General features: G+C 33.8%; 1 protein-coding gene across 1 annotated transcript in view; it reads left to right on the top strand.

Moving 5' to 3' along the window:
* The window catches only part of RYR3 (ryanodine receptor 3), a 570927-nt gene that overhangs the window by 32843 nt on the left and 515183 nt on the right, over positions 1 to 22901 (top strand). The window contains exon 3 of the mRNA XM_044660040.1: positions 16289 to 16396. Coding sequence (XP_044515975.1) covers positions 16289 to 16396 — 108 coding nt within the window. The remainder of the gene's footprint in view (positions 1 to 16288; positions 16397 to 22901) is intronic.

A 22901-nucleotide genomic window follows, 5' to 3' on the forward strand; every position in this document is an offset into this window, starting at 1 on the left:
TTTACTCTGCCATAAAACTGGTTCTCCTAAAGTTAGTGTCTAACCATGTCACCATTATATATTCAGTAAACTCCATTTGTTTCCTATCACTTCCAAGATCATATATAAAATCCTTTGACTTTCAAAGCCCTTCATAACTTGGTCCCTTGCTACATTTCTGGTCATGTTATGCTATATTCTCCTCTATGTATTCTGTGATACAGTGATACTGATCTCCTCATCATTCCTTGAACAAAATATCCTGTCTTGGGGGCAGCTGGGTAGCTCAGTGGATTGAGAGCCAGGCCCAGAGACGGGAGGTCCTAGGTTCAAATCCGGCCTCAAACACTTCCCAGCTGTGTGACCCTGGGCAAGTCACTTGACCCCCATTGCCTACCCTTACCACTCTTCCACTTATAAGTCAATACACATAAGTTAAGGGTTTAAAAAAAATTAAAAAAAATATCCCATCTCCCAATTATGGGCATTTCACTGGATGTTCCTGAGGCCCGAAATAATCTTCTTCTTTATCTCTACGACCTAGTTTCCCTAGCTTCCTTCAGATCCTAGCCAAAATCTCATCTTCAATCAGCCTTTCCTGATTCTCCTTGATGATAGTGCACCCCTCTATTGATTCTCTCATTTTATCTTCTATATATCTTATTTGTACATAGTTGTTTTGACGTTGTCTTCTCTTATTAGATTATGAACTTTTTGAGAACAAGGTATGGTTTTATCTTTCTTTGGAAGACTACCGCTTAACAGTGCCTGGCACATAGGCACTAAATAAAAGCTATTGTTGACCAACTCCTTGCCCTTCTCCCTTTCATCCATGCTTGACTACAGTATCTTCAGAGGCAACATTGTTGAGTTGATAATGTACCTTGAGCCTGAGAGTGCTAGACTAGGAGTAAGAACCTCGCTTCATGTAATTACTTGGTCTGTGACTCTTGCCAAATCACTCACTTTCTTTTGAACCCAGTTTCCTGATTTGTAAAAATGGGTATAAATAAGAGCTCCACCTTTAAAAGGTTTGGCTTGTATTATGAGGATCAAATGGTATATGTAAGATGCATTGCAAACCTTACAAGACTATACAAATGTCAGCAATTATTATAAAGGCATTGTTATTAATTCCCCAAACCCCCAGAATTCTGGGGTCCTTTCCCTTCCTCAGAATCACTTTTTAATCACTTGTATTATTTTTGATCAAGATGCAGTACTAAAACTTGATCTTTCTGGAATCTCATGTTCTTTATCCTTTGAGGATAAAGAGAATATGATGTGCTAAATGTATCCTTGAAAATTTGTAGTAGGTGCTGAAAGCTGCTCATTTGTAAATATGTATATATACAATGTACCAGTAGTTAAAAGTTTCTACCTATGGGCATCACAGTAATCATTTTATCAACAAACTATGAAAATCTTGTATCAATTGAGAATCGAATTCAAAGTCCAACCTGTCAATTTTGCTTTCCTCAGCAGGCAGTTTTATAAGCCATCTGTCCAATTTTTTGCCTCAAATTTTTTGGCTCCCTCTTCTCTCAGATTTTACAGAATACACACTCAGCAGCACTGATTTCTGCTGGCTTTCAGTTGCATTCCTACTAACTGTGCCAATAGCAACTGATGTTTATAGGGCAAGAATGTTAGTACTTTAATGGATAGAAGAGAAAAAGTATTAAAATAAGAAAAAATGTTTTTGAAAGTACAAGGTAAATCTCTCATTTTCAGTTATGATAGGCAACCCTCTGACAGGTGACCCATGAAGATTTTTATTTCATATTCTTACGTATAGCAGCCCTGAGAGTGATACAATAGTTATTCATTAGCATGTTAAAAATTATCTAAACATCACCAAAGAGAAAGATTGATATTGTTGACTTTACAGAACTAATGCTAATATTATTTCTCTAGGATAGGTCTTGTTTTTGTGTACTTTTTAGTACTGTTGATTGAATTCCTTTAATGTCACAGAGACATGTACCAGACATTGAGTAAAGGCAGGGGCTGGCAAAGGGATTGGGAAATCATGTCATCTAATTGTTGTTCTCATTTCATAACTTTGGATTTATAGTTTTAAAAATTGAGACTGTTTTATTTTTTAAACCCTTTTATCTTAGAATCAATTTTAAGTATTAGTTCCAACACTTAAGAACAGTAAAGGATAGGCAATTGGAGTTAAGTGATTTGCCAAGGATCACACAGGCAGGAAGTATCTGAGGCCCTATTTGAATTCAGGGCCTCTTGTTTCCAGGCTTCACTTTCTATCCACTGAGCCACCCAGCTGCCCCTAACTGAGGCTATTTTATTTGTACAAAAGCTTTTTAGTTTGATATAATCAAAATTATTTATTTTACATTTTGTAATTTTCTCTAACTCTTGCTTGGTTTTAAAATCTTTCCTTTCCCAGAGATCTGACAAGTAAACTACTCTATGTTCACTTAATTTATTTATAGTTTCCCTCTTTATATTCAAGTCATTCACCCATTCTGAATTTATCTTGGTGTAGGGTGTGAGATATTGATCTAAACCTATTCTCTCCCATATTGTTTTTCAAATTTTCCAGCAGTTTTTGTCAAATAGTGGATTTTTGTCCCAAAAGTTGGGCTCTTTGGGTTTATCATACACTGTCTTGCTGACGTCACTTACCCCAAGTCTATTCCACTGATCCTCCCTTCTGTCTCTTAGCCAGTACCATACCGTTTTGATGCCCAAAGAGCAATAAAAGAATGCCTGCCCTTTGATCCAGCCATACCATTGCTGGGATTGTACCCCAAAGAGATCATAGATAAACAGACTTGCACAAAAATATTTATAGCTGCACTCTTTGTGGTGGCAAAAAACTGAAAAGCAAGGGTATGCCCTTCAATTGGGGAATGGCTGAACAAATTGTGGTATATGTTGGTGATGGAATACTATTGTGCTCAAAGGAATAATAAACTGGAGGAATTCCATGTGAACTGGAAAGACCTCCAGGAATTGATGTAAAGTGAAAGGAGCAGAGCCAGAAGAACATTGTACACAGAGACCAATACACTGTGGTAAAATCGAATGTAATGGACGTCTACTAGCAGCAATGCAATGACCCAAGACAATTCTGAGGGATTTATGGAAAGGAACACTACCCACATTCAGAGGAAGAACTACAGGAGCAGAAACACAGAAGAAAAACAACTCCTTGGACCCTTGGGTTGATGAGGACATGATTAGGGATGTCGACCTGAAAAGACCACACCAGTGTAACTATCAATAATGTGTAAATAAGTCTTGACTGACCACACATAATAAAACCAGTGGAAATGCGAATTGGCTAAAGCGGAGGGGGGCAGGGGGTTGAGGGGGTGAAGGGGAAAGTAAAAACATGACTTATGAAACCATGGAAAATTTTTCTAAAAATAAAAAATTATTTTCAAAAAAAGGTAATAGACAAATTAGCCAAATGGAGAAGCAGAGTAGAGGAGGAGAATCAGGGAACAAAGTAAATAAAGATTATAGAACAGCAGTTCCCAGTGCATTGTTCAGAATATAAACTCATTTGGCCAAAGTAGAGAGTTTCATGTTGAGAAATATTGTAGAACCTTGTTTTGCATGAACTTAACATGTGTGAATTCAAGTATATGTATTTAGCAACTAGAAAAATAAAGGTAGAAAAATATGTGAAATCATATATCAACTTTTTCAATTCCCTAATTGATAGACATCCCCTGAATTTCCAATTCTTTGCCAACACAGAGAACTACTACAAATATTTTTGAACAAATAGCTCTTTTCCTCTTTTCTTTGATCTCTTTAGAATTCAGACTTATTAGTGGTATTGCCAAGTCAAAGGGTATATACACAGTTTTGTAGCCCTTTGCACATAGTTCCAAATTGTTCTCCCAAATAGTTGGACTAGTTTACAACTTCACCAATAATGTTTCAGTGGCTAGTTTTTCCATATCTCTTCCAGTATCTATCATTTTCCTTTTGTGTCATATGAGCCAATCTGATAGATATAAGGTTGTACCTAAGAGTTGCCTTAATTTGTATTTCTCTAATTGGTAGTAATGTAGAGCATTTTTTTCATGTGAGTAATGATAGCTTTGATTTCTTCTTCTGAAAACTGCTTGTTCATATTCTTTGACCATCTTTCATCTGAGAATGGGTTGTATTTTTATAAATTTAACTGAGTCCCTTATTTTATTTATTTGAGAAATGAGGACTTTATCAGGGAAACTTAATTTTTTTACAATTTCCTATTTTCTAATTTTTGCTGCATTAGTTTTGTTTGTGCAAAAGCTTTTAAAATTTCATATTAACAAAATTATCCATTTTACTTCCCCTGGTTCCCTCTTGTTTGTTAATAAAATCTTCCCTTTTTCATAGATCTGAAAAAGGACATTTTTTCATGCTTCCTTAATTAACTTATCATATTACCATTTATATCTATATCATTTATCCATTTTGATCTTATTTGTCACATAGCATGTGAATTTAATTTATGCCTGATATCTTCCTAACATCTTTCCAGTTTTCACCAAAATTTTAGTCAAATGGTAAATTCTTACCCCAAAGCTTGGTTCTTTGGGTTTATCAAATGGTAGATTACAATAGTCATTTACTATTGCCTTTTGAGTACTGTGAAGAGTTAAAGGTTTTGGTAGGAGTTTGAACAAAGGGCAAGAGAACAGTTTGATAAACACAAAATAATTTGTTTATTTTGAGGAAAGTTCAGATAGGAGATAGAAAGGAGGAAAGTGAAAATATCTATAACTAGGCTTAAAATCCCAATCCTAACTAAAAAGTTCTAAAAAAAAATCCTAATCTATCTGCCTCTGAGGGCAGTGTCTTCTGCCAGGGCTAGGCCTGGCCTACATTCCTACACTCTCTATCTAAGATTATATTCACTATCTAACTATCTAAGATAATCAATAAACATTAACCAAACTCCAACCTCTTAAATCTGTTTTCTTTACCTCAACTGTCAGTAAGAAACTCCAACTGCCAGTCTCACTAAGACCTACTATGGAGCTCCTCTACTCTCAGAAACTCCACAGGCAAAAGCCCTAACTGTCAACTGACTTTTACTTATCTCCTTTGTCTCCTTGGTAATGGAACCTTCAGAGCTCTTAGGCCTGTCAGCTAAGAGTCTCTTACTGTGAAATCTTACTGCTCCCTTGCCTCTTAAAGAGACAGAGGGAGAAATTATGAAAACGTTTAACAATATTTAAACAATTCCATTGATTCATTCCTGTATTTTGTGGAGATTTAAATTAATATTCAATAACTAAATATTATATTTTTATAATGTTTTATTAATAATATAAACCAACATAAAAAAACTAGAGTGAAAATGTGCTAAACTCATTTGACCTGCACTCATGGAAAAGAGAGAAAGAGAAAGGAGCTACAGAATTCATTAAAACAATAACATGACCACACCAACGTGGAGGCGTAGGAGAGATTAAAGGGAATTTTGGGAAATACTAAGGGACTTATGGGGGATGAAGTCCAAGGTTCTGAATCTCCATTTATACAATTTTTTCTTAGCCAGTATCAGATTGTTTTGATAATTATTGCTTTGTTATACAGTTTGAGGTCTGTACTACTAGGTACTTCCTTCACTTTAAAAAGAAATTGATTTCCTTGATATTCTTTACTTTTTTGTCTTCCAAATGAATTTTGTTATTACTTTTCTATCTCTGTAAAATATTTTTGGTAATTTGATTGCAATAAGTAATATATAATTTTATATGAATGAATAAGTAAATTAACTTAGGTAGAATTATCTTTTTTATTATATTGGCTTAGCCTACCCAGGAATAATGAATATATCTTCAGTTGTTCAGATCTGTCCTTATTCATGTGAAACAGTGGTTCCCAAACTTTTTTGGCCTACCACCCCCTTTCCAGAAAAAATATTACTTATCCCCCTGGAAATTAATTTTTTAAAATTTTAATAGCAACTAATAGGAAAGATAAATGCACCTGTGGCCATCACTGCCTTACTATATTGCTACAGCACCCACCAGGGGGCGGTAGTGCCCACTTTGGGAATCACTGGTGTGAAAGATGTTTTCTAATTGCATTCATATAATCCCTGGGCTTGTCGTGGCAGGTAGACTCTGAAGTGTTTTATATTGTCTGTGTTATAAATGAAATTTCTCTTTCTTTTGCTGCTGGATTTTATTTGTATAGAAATTTTGATGATTTATGTAGGTTTACTTTTTCATTCTCAATGGGAGTGGAAGGGTAAAGGGAATGGGGAAAAGAGAAAGCAGATTTTTGCCTAATGGAGAAATGATATGTAATTTTTACCAATGCACTACAATTAATTTATTTTGTGTCCATGGTCAATGAGATTGAATTCAATTTATTTCTTTTTCTTTTTCTTGCTTCTATTGATTTCTGCAGGAATGTCCATTCCTAAGTTTTGCTCACTTTTTTTCCTGTGTCAAGGAAGTTTCATATTTTATCTACTTACTATTCAATTTGTGGAATCTTTTTTTTTCTATTGGATTATTACTGTACAAGAATTTTTTGCTTCCTCTTTGTGGATTTTGTGTCCACTGCTTTGTGAACTTCATTCTTATATATGTTTAATGGCTACTGGCTATGTTGGCTTAATCAAGTTCATCCGGGGCCAGTCTGAGTCATTATTATTTCATTCATCAAGCAGGCCACATTCTGAAAATTGGTGAACAGAAGCATTTGTATGCAGGATTTACTATGGATTTATTGTCTAGGCTTTCTGTTTTGTTGTATCAAAACCTGCCTGACATTTAAGTTATATATCACTAAAACATGACACGAACTCATCTAGGTTAAATAGCAGTAGAACAATCAGGAGAAGGTTGACTGAAGTAAAGAGAAGGATATTCTTTTTTTCCCTACCCAAATCCTTACCTTATGTTCCCATGTATTCACCAGGGTCTGCCAGATAGAAGGGGTTGGGATAAAAACACCAGAGCTTATTAATAAAAGTATTATTAAAAGACAGAACAGCATTAAGTGCTAGACATTTGGTATTAAATAACTTGTCCAGAGTCACACAACTAGAAAGTGTTTGAGACCAGATTTGAACTAGGTTTTCCTGACTCCAGGCCTGGCACTCTATCTACTGAGTCACCTAGCTGCCCCTAGCATCCTTTTCTGAGTAAATGAAAAATGACTGGGAAATGGTTTGGTGGTATTTTGATACTATAGCTGTCATTATGAAATAGTAACAGATAGCTATCATGATCCCTAAATCTTCAGATGTTTTTCTTCTCTTTGTAACCAACTGCTCATTGCACCCAACGTTCTAGAATTAGCAGTATTTCTGAATTGCTACAGAAAGCATGAATGTTAACTTTATCAATAAGATTTCTAGGTTGCCTTTTCTCCACAATGCCTAGCACAGAGTAAACATTTAATAAATACTTATTGATTACACAGGCTGATATTTTAAGTGTTTTGGAGGTTTTGATTGTGAAGGATATATAGATAAAGTCACTGGCACTATATGCATCTTCTAGTCCCACTGAATAAACCATGTCAAAATATTACTTAGTATATTCACTGCCAGGTCCTTTGAAATATCAAGGTCTTTTGGGTTTTAGGTTTTGGTTGTTTTTTGTTTGTTTGTTTGTTTGTTTGTTTGTTTGTTTGTTTTTGTAAAAAATACGGCAATACAACATTTTTCAATAATGAAGCCACTTCTGAGGAGGGGAAAGAGAAATTATTTTAGAAAGGATGCCAACCATATTTCTTGTTCCCATGTATTCACCAGGGTCTGCCAGATAGAAGGGGTTGGGATAAAAACACCAGAGCTTGGAAACGATGAGCTGGTCTCCTACAGGACGCTCAGGATTGCAAGCAAATTAACTTTGATGGACAAGTGTCCTTTTCTGGTCTCTCAGGGACCATGCAGAGGGGACCTGGAGCCTATTTAGAGTTTAATTAAGGACGACATTGAGGAGAGTGGATCAGATAATTATGATCTGTTCTTTGACATAATACTCAACTATATTTGTTGCTTTTCTCCAGACATATGGTACCTTACCTTTGCCTTCCTCCTCCATCCTCTTATTAAAATGAGCTGAGTTCTAATGGTAGCATCTTAGATTTAGAAATGTAAGGGACCTTAAAGGCCATGTAATTCAGTTTCTGCATTTTACATTTGAAGAAACTGAGGCCAAAAAGCAAGGAATAATAACAAAACTAATTCTGTTGGGCCCCTTCCTTCTCTCTTTTTTTTTCATTCTTTTCCTTGAGATTCTTGATCTTTTGTGCCTTCAGATGAATTTACTTTTAATATTTTTTCTACCTCTGTAGAACAATCTTTTAGCAATTTGATTAATGTGGCATTGAATAAGTAAATTAATTTAGGTAGCATTGCATTTTTATTATACATGCTTATCTTTACCTTTAAACAATTAATTATTCTATGATTATTTAGGTTTGCATCATTTTTGCAAGTAGTTTTCTTTTAAGATGTATACACATAGCTCCACTGTAATTTTGGTAAATCGACTCTCAAAGATTTTAATATGTTCTGTAGTAATTTTAAATTATTTTTAAAATTTTCTTCCTATTAAATTGTGTTGTTAATACTCAGAAATGTTAGCTATTTAAGTGGCTTTATTTCATAATTTTCAATTTTTTGAAGTTATTAATTTCTTCAATTAATATTATGGTTGAATATAGGATTCACTGAATAAACTACTTATCATCTGAAAAAAGCAATGATCTTCTTTGTTTATGCTTATTCTCCAGATTTATTTTTCTTTTCTCATTGCTATAGCCAGCATTTATAACACTATTATCAAATATGGTAGTGATAATGGATATCTTTGTTTTACCCTGATCAAACTGGAAAGATGCATAATGCTGGTTTTTGGTATTAGACAGTACTACTTGTATCAGAGGTTTATTTATTCCCATATTTTCCAGATTAAAAAAAACAGGAATAGATGTTAAACCTTGTTTAAATTTTTTTATACCTATTGATATAATCTTATGAATTTTGTTGTTCTTTTTTTATTATTATTGCTATAGGCAACAGTTTACTTTAAGAATTGTGTCAGTGTTCATTACTGAAATTTTCCTATAGTTTTATTTCCTTTTCCCCTCCTCTCCTTATTTTTAGGTATTAAGACCATGTATGTATCATAGGAAAAATTTGAGAGACCCTCTTAAATTAAATTTTTTTTAATTTTGCAAGTTTGTGTAGTTTTTTAAATAATTTTTCTTTGAGTGTTTGGCATAACTTGTTTGCAAATGCCTGGTCCTGAGTTTATTTTTTCCTTGGGATCTCATGTATGGTTTTTCTATTTCTTATTTTGATATCAGCTTAAATTTTCTTATTGTATTAATCTGAGCAAGTTATGTATTTTTGTAAACATGTATGTAAACTACTTTATTTAGTGTGTTGGTTTAATTGACATGCAATTAGGTAAAATAATTTTTTTTTATAAAATTCAATTTTATTTCATTTTTAGCTCTGAATTTTCTCCCTCCCTTCTCCCCTTCCTGTACCACTTGAAAAGGAGAGAAAATCAAAACTCCTTACAAATATGTGTGGTCAAGCAAAACAAATTCCTGCATATTAACTATGTCCAAAATATGAAATAAAAAGACAATAAATGTGTTAATTTTTACCCTGTGTCCATCCATCAGTTATCTATCTCAAGTTAGATAGCATATTTCAGTAGGTTTTTTTTATCCTTTTTTCAGAGGTTCTTTATTGTGTGTGTGTGTGTGTGTGTGTGTGTGTGTGCCTGTGTGTGTGTGTGTGTGTGTGTGTATCCAATAGAGATCTTAAATTCAGCATGATCCAACTGTTCGGTCATGAGACCAGCAATACCAAAAATTAAACACTTTCTTCAATCCTCACAGCCCCTTAAATAATACACACACACACACATACACACGTATAATTAAAATCAGGTAAGGATATAATTAAATTTTTGTTTCTGTTGGCTTTGTGATGTTTTTCTTCCCTAATGAAGGGTCACTTTTTAAAACTTTGTCATATAGATATATGAACAATAGAGATTTATGTGAATTCCATTTAATTCCCATTTCCTAACAATCAGTGATCTGTTATATCTCTTCTAAAATTCCTTTAAGGTCCTTTTCTTCTTTTTTAGTTTATTTTCTATTTAGGTCTAAAAGGGATAGGTCAAGTTTATTGTTTATTTTTCCATCAAAATTATTTAGATATTCTACTATTGTGTGTTCACATGGACAGTGTCTGGAATGGGTAGGACAATAGAATACCAGTAAAACTAGGTTAGTCTTTAAGCATTGCGCAAAAAATAAGGAATAGTGTATGTGTTTATGGTTTCTCTCAGAAGACTTTGAGATGTCAGAAACTTTTAAATTACATTATAGATCATAGACTTAAATCTAGAAGGGACTTTAGAAGCTATTAAATCTAACCCCCTCCTTTTGCAGATGAGGAAACTAAGGCACAGAGTGGTTGGGTGACTTGCCCAAAATCACATAACTAATAAGAGTCTGGGGCAAGATTTGAACACAGGTCTTCTTGACCCCAAGTTGAGTTTATTATCTACTATTCTATGCTGCTTCTAAAAAATTATTTAGATTTTCTGTTAAATATTTCGATTCTGTACCATTTGGTATACATATGCTATAGGAATGGTACCTTTTAGCATAATATAATTTTTTCTCTCTTTGTCTCTCTCTCTGTCTCTCTCTCTCACACACTTTCTTTATCTCATTCTCTCTTTCCCCTTACTTTCTGTTTTAGTATAAATTCTAAGACAGAAGAGCAGCAAGGACTAGGTAATTGGGTTTAAATAATTTGCCCAGGGTCTCACAACTAGGAAGTATCTGAGGACAGATTTGAACCCAGGTCCTCCTGACTCCAGGCCTGGCCCTCTATCTGCCATGCTACTTAGCTGCCCCTGTCTTTGTTTATTTTATTCAAGTTTTGTTTTTGTTTTTGTACCTTATCTTAGAATAAATTGCTATACCTGCTTATTTGAGTTAAGTTCAGGCATAATAGAGTTTGGTTCAAATCCTTATTTTTACTCTGTGTGAATGTTTTAAGTTTGTTTTCTTCCAACAACATATTTTTGATTTCTCTTTAAAAATTCATTCTTCTGCCCTCTTCCATTTTGGAGATGAGTTCATCCAATTCACATTTAAATGTCCGTCGTATATCTCAAAGTAGATGTCCAATAGAGAACTTAAACTTAGCACGACCCAACTGTTGGGTCATGAGACCAAAAATACTGAAGAATAGATACTTTCTTCAATCCTCAAAACCTCTTAAACCTCTCTACATTAAGAATTATCCAAAGAGATAAGACAATATTATCTATTTCCATGCTTTAAGACACCATGAAATTTAATGATGCAAAACCCCAATAATAAACTAACAGCAGAGAATGCTAATCACTAACCTCTAATGTGGCTACACAACATATCTTTCTACACCATCCATCATACTGAGACAAAGGTGTATAAACTGATCATAGAGCTTTCATCTGAACAAAACACTGCCTCCACACCAGTCCTAACTTCCTATGCTATGGAAACCTAAATGGCAGAAGTTTACTCTGGCTTGAACTGCATTGTAGTAGTGGTATCTCCTGTAATAGTACTCATTCAGAGAAATGAGAATAAAGGGAACTAGCTCAGAACACTAGCTTGTATGGTAATCCTCCAAGGCAGTGGTTCCCAAACTTTTTTGACCTACTACCCCCTTTCCAGAAAAAATATTACTTATCCCCCTGGAAATATTTTTTTTTATTTAAATAGCAATTAATAGGAAAGATAAATGCACCTGTGGCCATCACTGCCTTCCTGGATCGCTGCAGCACCCACCAGGGGGCGGTAGTGCCCACTTTGGGAATCACTGCTCTAAGGCTATGGAAAATGAGGTTGACATCAAGCTAAGGCCAGTCTTTTCCCTCCAAAAGCACTTGGAAACAGCAGTGGAAGCTGGTGAAATGTAAATTCCCCAAGTTGGGAGAAAGCTGAGACAGCATTTAATAGAATGTAAATAAACAGAAATGAAAGACGATATAGAAAAAAAGCAAAAGAAGTTATCTCCATACAAGTATAACTTGGTTCTCAAAATCAAAATTTGCAGACAACTAGAGGATTATAAGTTTCCTAGAAGGGTACAAGTCAAAAAGTTTGACCACCATGATGCAAGAAATGATAGAAGAAAATTTTCCAGAAATTTAGAACACAGAAAGCAAAGTGCAAAATAAAATAATCCACAGATTACCTCCAGGAACAAAGAGCAAAAACAAAAACAAAAACAAAAAAACCTATGATGTAAACTCCAAAAGATATTATGGTTTAATTTTTTTTTTAAACCCTTACCTTCCGTCTTGGAGTCAATACTGTGTACTGGCTCCAAGGCAGAAGAGTGGTAAGGGTAAGCAATGGGGGTCAAGTGACTTGCCCAGGGTCACACAGCTGGGAAGTGTCTGAGGCAGGATTTGAACCTAGGACCTCCCATCTCTAGGCTTGGCTCTCAATCCACTGAGCTACCCAGCTGCCCCCATTATGGTTTAATTTTAAGACCAGTGGCAAACAACAAATCCTTCATGTGAACCAAAGAAAAACTTTCAAATATGGGGGGAAAAAAGGTAATGTGAACAACAAAACTATTTTGCACCCACCAGAAATAACAGGAAAAATTGAAGTAATTCTAAAGAGCAAAGGAACTTAAGCTGCAACCCAAAGTGACATATTTTGCAAATCTGAGCCTAATTAGTAACAAAAAACTCCAATAGATATTCAGTAAAAAGATTGATTCATGGAATTTCTACAAAGAAAATCAAATTTATACAAATCATTTGCTTCTCAAGTTCTACAGACAATAGAAATAGAAAAAATCAATACTGCAAATGAGATAAAATAAGTTTTTTTAAAAAAGAAGAAAAAACAAAACTAAAAAGAATAGAAAACCAATATTGTTTATAACAATAGCAAAATGAGAGACCATTAAGAGATTTCTTTCAAAAAATATCCTAGAAACAAAGGAAACATTAGGGGTAAGAAGAAGTGATAGAGAAATATAGACCTAAAACATCAAGATATAAACCTTACAACACCCTGCCTAACGTGAATTGGTATTGTTGGGTAGAAGAGAGAACTTAAACCTTAGAAGATTTACTTCAATGCGGAGTATAAATCCTAAAGAAGGAATAGGTAAATATGAAAGCCACAAATCAAAAAATAAAAGTTGAGCACAGAAAGAAAAGGAAGATAAATAATGAAGAGAATGATTAAAGAAATCATTTTGAGGAAAAGATGCAGAAAATGAAATAAAACTTGAAGGAAGGTGAGAAGGTTTTTTGTTGATTTTTTTTTTACTAAACCAAGAGGAAAAAAAAAGATTAGAAGAAATAGAGAACTACTAAAAAGGAAGAGAAAATGGAGCTAATAAGCCAAACTCCATAACTAGGGAAAAGATAACAAACAGGAGGTGGGGAAGGGACATGGTGGTAAAGGGAAGATAGCAGTTAGGAATAAAGTTGCCTTAAAATAGTTTTATGATAAAATTGCTGAAGAGACTAAGGACTATCATTACAGAGGGAGAAGGAAAAATCCTAATCAGAAAAATAATAGAGGCAAATGAAGGAAAATATAAGCTTAATTATTGTCATTTTAAATGTGAATGAATTAATCCAATAGAACAAAAACAAGTGACAGACTGGATAAGAAAACAAGAGTTTACAATCTGTTGCTTTCAAGAAACATACCTAAAAACACACAGAGAATGAAGATGATGATCTGGGGAGAAAAAGAACCTAGAAAACACGGGGAAATCTTGCTATCAAAGCAAAAGCAAATATTCATTATATGAAAGGAAGTGAACTAGGAAACTACTAGGAAACTACACTATGCTAAAAAGAAGTATAGACAACAAATTAATATCATTAATAAATGTGTGTATACCCACATATATTTTAATGTACATATTTCAATGTAGCAAAGTGGTGCAGTGAATAGAGTGCCTGGCCTGGAGTCAGGAAGATTCATCTTCATGAGTTCAAATCTGGGTTCAGACTTACTAGCTGTATGACCCTGGGCAAATCACTAAATCCCATTTACCTCAGTTCTTCATCTGTAAAATGAGCTGGAAAAGGAAATTGCAAACCACTCCAATGTCATTGCCAAGAAAAGCCCAATACGGTCATGAAGAATCAAATACAACTGAGGAAAAGCAACAATATACATGAAATCATGTAACAATGGAAATCATGTAGAACATATTTCTTCCCTTGTGTATTCTTTTTCCTCTTCCCTTCTTTTATGTATTTTTCCTTTGACCTGGAAGTTGTAGAGTTTTGTGATGATGTTTCTGGGAGTTCTCATTTTTTAGTTTCCCTTAAAGGAGGTAACCAATGGATTCTTTCTGTTTTCACTTTGTCCTCTTGTTCTAATAGAACTGAATGTTTTTTTTCCTGTTATTTTTTGAAATATGTCCAAACCCTCCTTTTTTGCCATAACTTTCTTGTAGTGCAATGATTCTAAATATTCTCTCTTCATCTTTTGAAAGATGGTTGCTTTTGCTATTTAGGTTCATTACATTTTTTTCATTTTTTCAGTCTTTTATTAATTCTGTTGCTTTGGGGGCAGCTGAGTAGCTCAGTGGGTTGAGACCAGTCATAGAGATGGGAGGTCCTAGGTTCAAATCTGGCCTCAGACACTTCCCAGCTGTGTGACCCTGGGCAAGTCACTTAACCCCATTGTCTAGCCCTTACCACTCTTCTGCCTTGGAACCAATACACTGTGTTGATTCCAAGATGATAGGTAAGGGTTTAAAAAAAAAGAATTCTGTTGCTTGGATAAGGTTCTGTGTTTCTTGTAGTTAGGCATTAATTCTTCATTCACATGTTACTTCCAAAACTTAAACTCATCTTCCAAACCTTTAAAAAACTCAGCATATCCAATATTGAACTCATATTGTCCCTAAAACTCTTCTCTCCTTAATTTTCCGATTATTATTGATGGTACTATCATCATCCTAGCAATATAGGTTTACAACCCTTCCTCTCTTTCCCAGATCCATTGTCAGTCTATTGATTCCACCTTCATAACAACTCTTCTATACATTTACCTTGATATAGGCCTTCACCTCACAACTGGACTTTTGCAGTAGACTGCCCTTCTGTTATTTGGTATATCTACTTTAATTCCCTCCCCACTTCAGTGCATGCTCCACTGCTTTCCTCAAGGGTTCTCATTTTGTTAATAAAATAATTTTAAACCCTTAAAAACAAAAACAGAAAGACTTATTGCTTTGTGTTTTCCTGAAATTTTTATTGAAATTTGTGAAGGGATTGTGGATCGGAAGATACTGAGAAAGAATATAAGTTTTCAGATGATCATGAATCATACTTTTTATTAAGCAGTATGGCTTTCTCACCCTTGTGTCCAATGAGCACACAACACCTGACTCAGACATTCAAAGTGTATATCCCTATAGAAAGCCCAGATCCCCTTTATTACTTGTTGCAGCAGGACAGATTCACAGAGACTGAGTGGAAGAGGAATTTTAGTGGTAGTTTATCAGTAAGTTGTCTGGACTAAGAGCCTCTCCCCAATCCCCACCCCCAATACCACCTCATTGTATATAAGGACATAGTGATTAGGAAAGTTTACTAACACACATATACCTGGGTGAGATAAAGTTGGCTAAGCTGATAGTTTGCTAACTTTGCATTCATAACCCTAAATGTAGCAAAACAAGCCATGGAACTTCATAATACATAGGTAGGTCAATCAATCATCAAACATGAATTTATTTGTCATTTAGGATCTAATAATAAGCTGATCCTCCCAAAGGCATTCAAGATATGTTTTTCTTTTGAGGCTTTAGAAACAGATGTTTTGGAGTCATTCTTTTTCTTCTGAGTTTGTGCCTTGGATGTCCTTGTCACCATGTTAACTCTTTATTGTTGGAGTCTAAAAAAATTTACTCCTTCCAACAATCTTATTATCCAGATCAAGACTTTATATTAGGGCCAGACTCTGTGTACCTTTGGCAGGAATATTATGGCCTTATGACTTGTAGTGTGACCCTGAATAAGTCACTTACCTTCTGTTTGCCTCAATTTCTTCAGCTGTAAAATGGTGATAATAACAGCATCTACTTTGCAGGGATGTAGTGAGAATCAAATTAGATAGTGTTTGAAAAGTGCTTAGTATAGTGCTTGGTTTATAGTAGGCACTATGTAAATTCTTACTCTCTTTCCTTCATTACTTTTCCTCCCTTCCTCTTATATTTGGTCCTAATTTGGGGCAGTTAAGCAGCTTACAGCCTCACTTTTGTCTTTTTTTATTTCAACAGTATGTTCCTCCAGATCTCTGTGTCTGCAATTTTGTATTGGAACAATCTCTCTCTGTAAGAGCTCTACAGGAAATGCTTGCTAACACAGGTGAAAATGCCAGTGAAGGGGTAAGTACCTGATTTATATTCTTGGAGTGAAGTCTGATAAACCATAGTTTCCAAGTTTGAGGTGTCTTTTATTCACATTTGTGATCTTTAACTAGAAGACTTTGAAATTTTTGAGTAGATCAAATGGGGATGATAAAATGTGATCTTCATGTTAGGTTTCTATTTCCTTCTAAGGGTCTCACTTTGGGCCTCATTCCCTCATTCTTTCTTTGCTTACACTGATCAGCTCCTACTCAGGATAAATGAGACTAAGTTAACAGGAAATTACAGAGCTGTTTTCAGGATCAAATTATAATAAGCATTATGATCATCACTATAGAGAAACTGATTAAAAATTAAGGATTCTTTCCTTGCCACTTCATCAGTAAATGATGTCTATTAGTGACAATGTATAGCCATTGTAATCTTCTAGCTTTGTTACAAATCATTTGTAAAACTTGGGGAAAAGATATGATCTTTGGGATAGTTTGGTTTACAATCATGGACTTTAATCATTCACCAAGATTATTATCTCTATTTTTCTCTGAAGTTCTGAATTTTTTCCTTCCTTCTGATTCTTAATTTCTAACTTATTTTCCAACAATTGTTACTACTCATTGTATCTAGTCATCCTGTAATTGTTCTATTTATTCTTCCCCCCAAAACATACATAAAAATTGTCATATTTGGATGCTAGAAGTATAATAATTCAATTTGACATTCACTTCCCAGGAACAAATTTCTTTATTATCCTCTTAACTATTTTCCAATACTAATATAGCTTAATGTCAGTCTGAAAAATTCTATAGAATATGGTCCCTGTCTACCTCAATGATAAATCTCAATCCCTCTATATTTTTGAGTGAAGATAAATTTTAACAGGTGAAATTTCCACCTTAGAATTATGCTACTTCTGACATGTAGAAAATTAGAGGTTATTTTTCCAGGAAAGTTTCTTGTTGAGAATACTTTATTTTGATATGATCAAAGTATTGAATCTATTTATTAACATCTTATGCTTTGTTGTCCATAAGAAAGCATAAGAAAGATAATCTTATTGCTGTTTACCTCAGTCCCCATCCCATGGTGATTCTGTGTATATGTTAAGGCTCAATCACCTTACTGTATTTTTTTAAATTTCTCATTCTCTAGCCTCCTAAAGTCATTAACAATTTTGGGGAGGGAGGAAACTAGCGAAGGGGTTAGGAAGAGCAGAGTGGTGGGAGAGAAAGTTCCTTCAGGCTTCTATCTGGTAATATTGCTATTTTAATTAGTCTTACTTACTGTTTAACTCTTATTATTTCTTCATTTCTAACAGATTGAAAATTACATCACTCTACCATCTATATTTATCATCCTGGTATAAAAGCCTAGTTGTCCTCACTTAGTAATGTCTTTATATTAATTATAAAATCTAGGCTATTAAAAAGTTATGACCTAAGTATCTAATCTGACTGATCCTACTCCTTCATCTTCCTTTATTGATTTTGTGATCCTCCATTAATTTTGAAAATAGCTCCAAGCATTCAGCACTTAACAAACACTCAGGAATTAGATATACGTATAGACATATGGTTAGAGTGAAGAACACTGTAAACAATTAGGAGCTGTATATCCTGCTAGAGAAATATGCATGGATTTGCATAAGTGTGTAGTTCTCTGGGGATATGTGCCTCAAAGAAGGAGAGTATGAGAATTGGGCAGTAGATCTGAATAAATTAAATTTCCCTTACCAGAATCTCAAAAAACTATATGAAATAAGAAACTAATAAGAAATTATCTGATGACAAATGTATAGCCTTATAAATGGATAATGTTTCATATTCTGAAATGTATTTCATACTTGTAAATAAGCCTTTTTAAAAGTCAATTTCATTAGTTATTTTTATTACAGCTGCTCATGAGATAGGTCAGAAAGTTTACCTGTTTTATAAGATGAAGAATCAGAGTCACAGAAAAGTAATATAATCACTAAATATAATTTAAGTGGTCATCTACACAAATCTTATTCCCAGATATTAGCTCCTTAAGGGCAAGAATCATAGTTTGTTTTTTCTTTGTATTTCCTTGAAGCCTAGGAAAGTACCTTGCATAGATTATATATTTATTTATATATATTGAATTAAATTGAAGAAATCAAATTTGACCATTCTCAAAATACTATGCCTAAAAATTATTGTACACAGTAAATCAGTGGCAGTAGAATTGGAACCCAAAGCTCTAGAATTATTGGGTTCTTGCTTAGCTCAGCTTTATAACAGAACTTTCCATTATTTAGGTCAGAGGTTCTTAACCTGGAGAATATGAATCATTTTCTAACATCATAAGCCTATGTATTTTATTTTATGCATTTACAAATATTTTGCTTAAGAGTTTCTAGGCTTTATCAGACTTGTCAAATACAAAAAAAGGTAAAGAACCCCCTGATGTAGACTGGCTATTTCATTGTGATGGACACTTCCCTCTTTCCACCATTTCTTTGTCATATAAAAGAAATAGAGATAGTGACAATAGAATTTTTATCTTTCATACACTTATAGAATAAGAAAGAAGTGATTTATGGTGTGTGTGTGTATGTGTCTTGAACAAAGATTTAATTTATAATCTGATGTTATAGCCAATAAACATCCCTGCCTTTGGGAAATAATCTAGTTTTTAAGGATAGTTGGTGAAAGAATATTTTTCCACCTTAATTGTCAAAAGATACATTTCTATGTGGGCAAAGATATCTAGTATTGTTTTAGCATCATGTTATTAACCTATATATTTTATTTTATGCATTTAAAAACATAATGTGAAGTGTTTCTAGGCTTTACCAGATATGTTCAAGATACCAAACAAAGGTGAAGAATCGTTGATCTAAGCTGTGTATTTCCACATGATAGACAATACTAGATATCTTTGCCCATATAGAAACTGGAATTATCTTTTGACAATTAAGATGGAAAATATTCTTTCACCAACTATCCTAAGACACTAGATTATTTCCTAGAGTCAGGGATGTTTATTGGCTGTACCATCAGATTTTGAATTAACCCTTTGTTCTTTATTGATAATTTATTTTGACATAATTAAACTGTTTTCCAGCTTCACTGGATTCCTGTTTTTTTTTTGCTTTAAATTGGAAGAAAAATGTTTTTTCTCTTTTTGTTTTGTGGATATTGTGAAGTACTGTCCAAGAATTGGATCTTAAAAAATATTAAGTAGTGATAGTATTAGTTTAAATTGAAGCATTATCCTCATTCTTTAGAGGGTGAATAACAGAGGGTGAAAGTCTAAACCCTAGTGATTTTGAAATCTATAGTTTTTACAATTTCCTTCAAACAGCAAGTAGATTAATGTTGGAAAGTTTGAAACATGAACCAGGCCAACATTTTGTAACCTTTGTTTCTGCACAGACTATTGGTAAACTGAAATTACTTCTTATTGCCACCTCCTTTTTTTCCCCTTATGATGGCATAAGGTATTTTGTGTATTATTCAATAAACTGAAGTTGGTGCCAAGTTTTGCAAATAATAGAACATTTAAGCCATAGTATTGCATTAATCCTTAAACTTTTTGTCAAAATCAGCCAGTCTGGCAGACTTACTTCTATTATTGTTCCAATTTTCCATCTCTGTGCCACATAACAATGAAAGAGTATAGAAGTACTTTTTTGTGTATGAAAAAATCACATTTATTGTTTTTGTTATTTCCTAGACAAGGAATCACAAATTATTTAACTGCCATACTGACTATTTTACTTAAGTGAACTTATTCTTATAAATGTAATTTTGAAAAAGTCCTATAGTAGTACTATGTTGGAAATATATTACTTTTAAGCTCTGTGTTGTATCATGTGCCAACATGTGCTACAAAAATAATAAATTGTGAGTACAAGATTGTTGTTTATTTCTAGTTCTGCTTATAAAATATATAGCACTGGGTAAAACTACTTTCATTGTATTCATTGGGTTGACTAATAATATGTCACTGTAATTTTCTCCAATTACTCAAAGCGTTAGAATGGCTGCCATACACTAAAATATCCATTTACTATTTCATCTTGTTTTGTTTTTTAAATTTTGCTAGTCCAATGACCTCTCTGAATGGGTATGTTATTCCTTCCTTTAATTATGAATGTATTTTGCATGAACCACTGACTCTAGCTGTGTTTGTAATGACCTGAGGCCTTTCACTTGTTAAGTGTCTATTATAGTTTCCATTCTATGTGCCTAAGTAATTTAGAAAACACCACTATACCACACTCTTCAATCTTTTGGAATTAAAAAATCTTCCATTTTTAATTTGTTACAGAATGGCTCTTGAAATTCTTCTGTGTAAATAGGAGAATGACTTATCTTTGTGTGCTTTTTTTCCCCTCTTTAAGACACTGAAAATTGTTTTTAAGGTATCTCTTCTCTTGAGGATGTGGTATGGGCAACACATCCAGTGGTTTTATCTTGGCACAGATGTCAGAAGCATGCAGCCTCTCCTTAATTCAATACATTAGGAGCTTTTGATGTTATTATGCAACTACAGTTTTACTTTTCTATAAGGCTGGAGTTCATAATATGAATGAAAAAAGCTAGTACAAAATTTAGCCTTTTGCTCATATACTTTTTTCACAATCACTACCCCTAGAGTAAACCAAAAAATTAAGCAAATTGTAACTTCAACAGTTAAGAAATAAGCATTGTAATCAAGCTAGCTTTTTTACATTTCATCATATTCTGAGTAGAGGCATTTTCAAGTGAAAGAACCTTTACAATCAGATTTTAAAATGATCCATTGCCTCTTTTGAGGACTTCACTTTCTGAATAAACAGGGAAACTGCCTTTTTACAGAAATTGACTCATCTGAGTTTGATATTAAATTCAAAATTGATTTTCTTTTTGATACTGTTTCAGCAGTAGTGACAATTAGCTTTGCTACCATGTTACTTTCACTGGAGTCTATTCATTCTTGCAGTATATGGTTAAATGCATTGTTGGAGCATTTGTCATGTAATGATGATTGCTCATATCTTTTCCAAATATTACCTGAACTTTCTCCAGCATGCTAGATCAAAAATAGTTATTGTTCTGGTTGCAAAGGGGCTCCATTACAACGTTTTCCAAGAAGTTTAAGCTTTCCCTGACATAACATCTAAAGGAATATGATGTGTAGATAGAGGTTCCTTGGGAAGTTTGTTAACATTTTTATAGAAAATCCTAAAATATATATTTATATATCATTTATTGAGGAATTGCTATAACTTTCAATGAATTTTCAAGGAAATGTTCGTTAACCCTGAATTTTAGTGTATCTGAATCAAGGGAAAATTTTTTTTCCAAAAATGTGATTGTTTTTATTTAAAAAAATGGAAAATGGGGGCAGTGGGAGGTAGAGTTGGGTGGTTTAATGGATTGAGAGTCAAGCCTAGTAACAGGAGGTCCTAGGTTCAAATCTGGCCCTGGGCAAGTCACTTAACCCCCATTGCCTAGTCCTTACCACTCTTCTACCCTAGAATCAATACATAGTATTGATTCTAAGATGGAAGGTAAGGGTTTTTAAAAGATGGAAAACGTTCAATATGCATGCAATTTTAGGGTTAACCCACTGAGCTTATTTACTGGCATTTCTTGGAGGCTGTTAAACTTTCGCTTTTTTATCTTTATTTCTGCAAAAATATTGTTTTATAGAAATATTGAATAAAAAATAGAAAATATATCAGCTTATTTTTTGCTTTATATGAAAATGTACTTCAAAATAGCTAACGTATATAGTGGTAAAGAGCAGTTAACATTATGCAAATGTAACACTGAATCTACTATGGCATTGGAGAGTTTTATTCTGTTCTTGCGGCAAAACACAACCCTCAATGTTCCAATTTTTTCCTTATACCACTGCTGGGATCTGGAATAATGGTATGATGTTCTCATAAAGCAAGATGTGCTAGTAAGATGGGAGTGAATGAATGAGAAATAAGTAGAAGAGCAGGTGGAAATTGTGGAGAAATGATATAAGGAAGAAGAATGTGTGAAACAGGGATCCTTTCACCCATTAGGGTCATGTGTTTATATTGTCCATTCTTCTCCTAACTACAAAATGCTGTCACACACTTGCTAAGGCTCTTTTTTGGGGGGTCCTGAAAAATTAAGGGGAAACATGGTATAATGGAAAGAGCCCTGGACTGGTAGGTAGCCCTGGCTTTGCCCCTAACTAGCTCTATGACCTTGGGTAAGTTACTTAATCATTTGATGGCTTAGGTTCTTCATCTTTAAAATGAAGAGGTTAGACTAGCTGATTTTTAAGGGCATAGAATTTCAATCAGAAGATATTTTAGTAGTTAGTTGGTTCAATTCAAACCTAAAAAGGAATTTCCCTTATACCACATGTGACAAATGGGCATCTGGGCTTTGGTCGAAGACTTCTATGCCTTTCCAATTTCAGCCTTCTATTATTCTCTTTTATTGGTAAAATACCATATTCATATTATATAGTGTTTTTACAATAATATTTTCACTTACTGGGATCTTACTATTTGTAAACTATATCTTCTCTG

The sequence above is a fragment of the Gracilinanus agilis genome, chromosome 2 (assembly GCF_016433145.1).
Source record: "Gracilinanus agilis isolate LMUSP501 chromosome 2, AgileGrace, whole genome shotgun sequence".
Taxonomy (NCBI): domain Eukaryota; kingdom Metazoa; phylum Chordata; class Mammalia; order Didelphimorphia; family Didelphidae; genus Gracilinanus; species Gracilinanus agilis.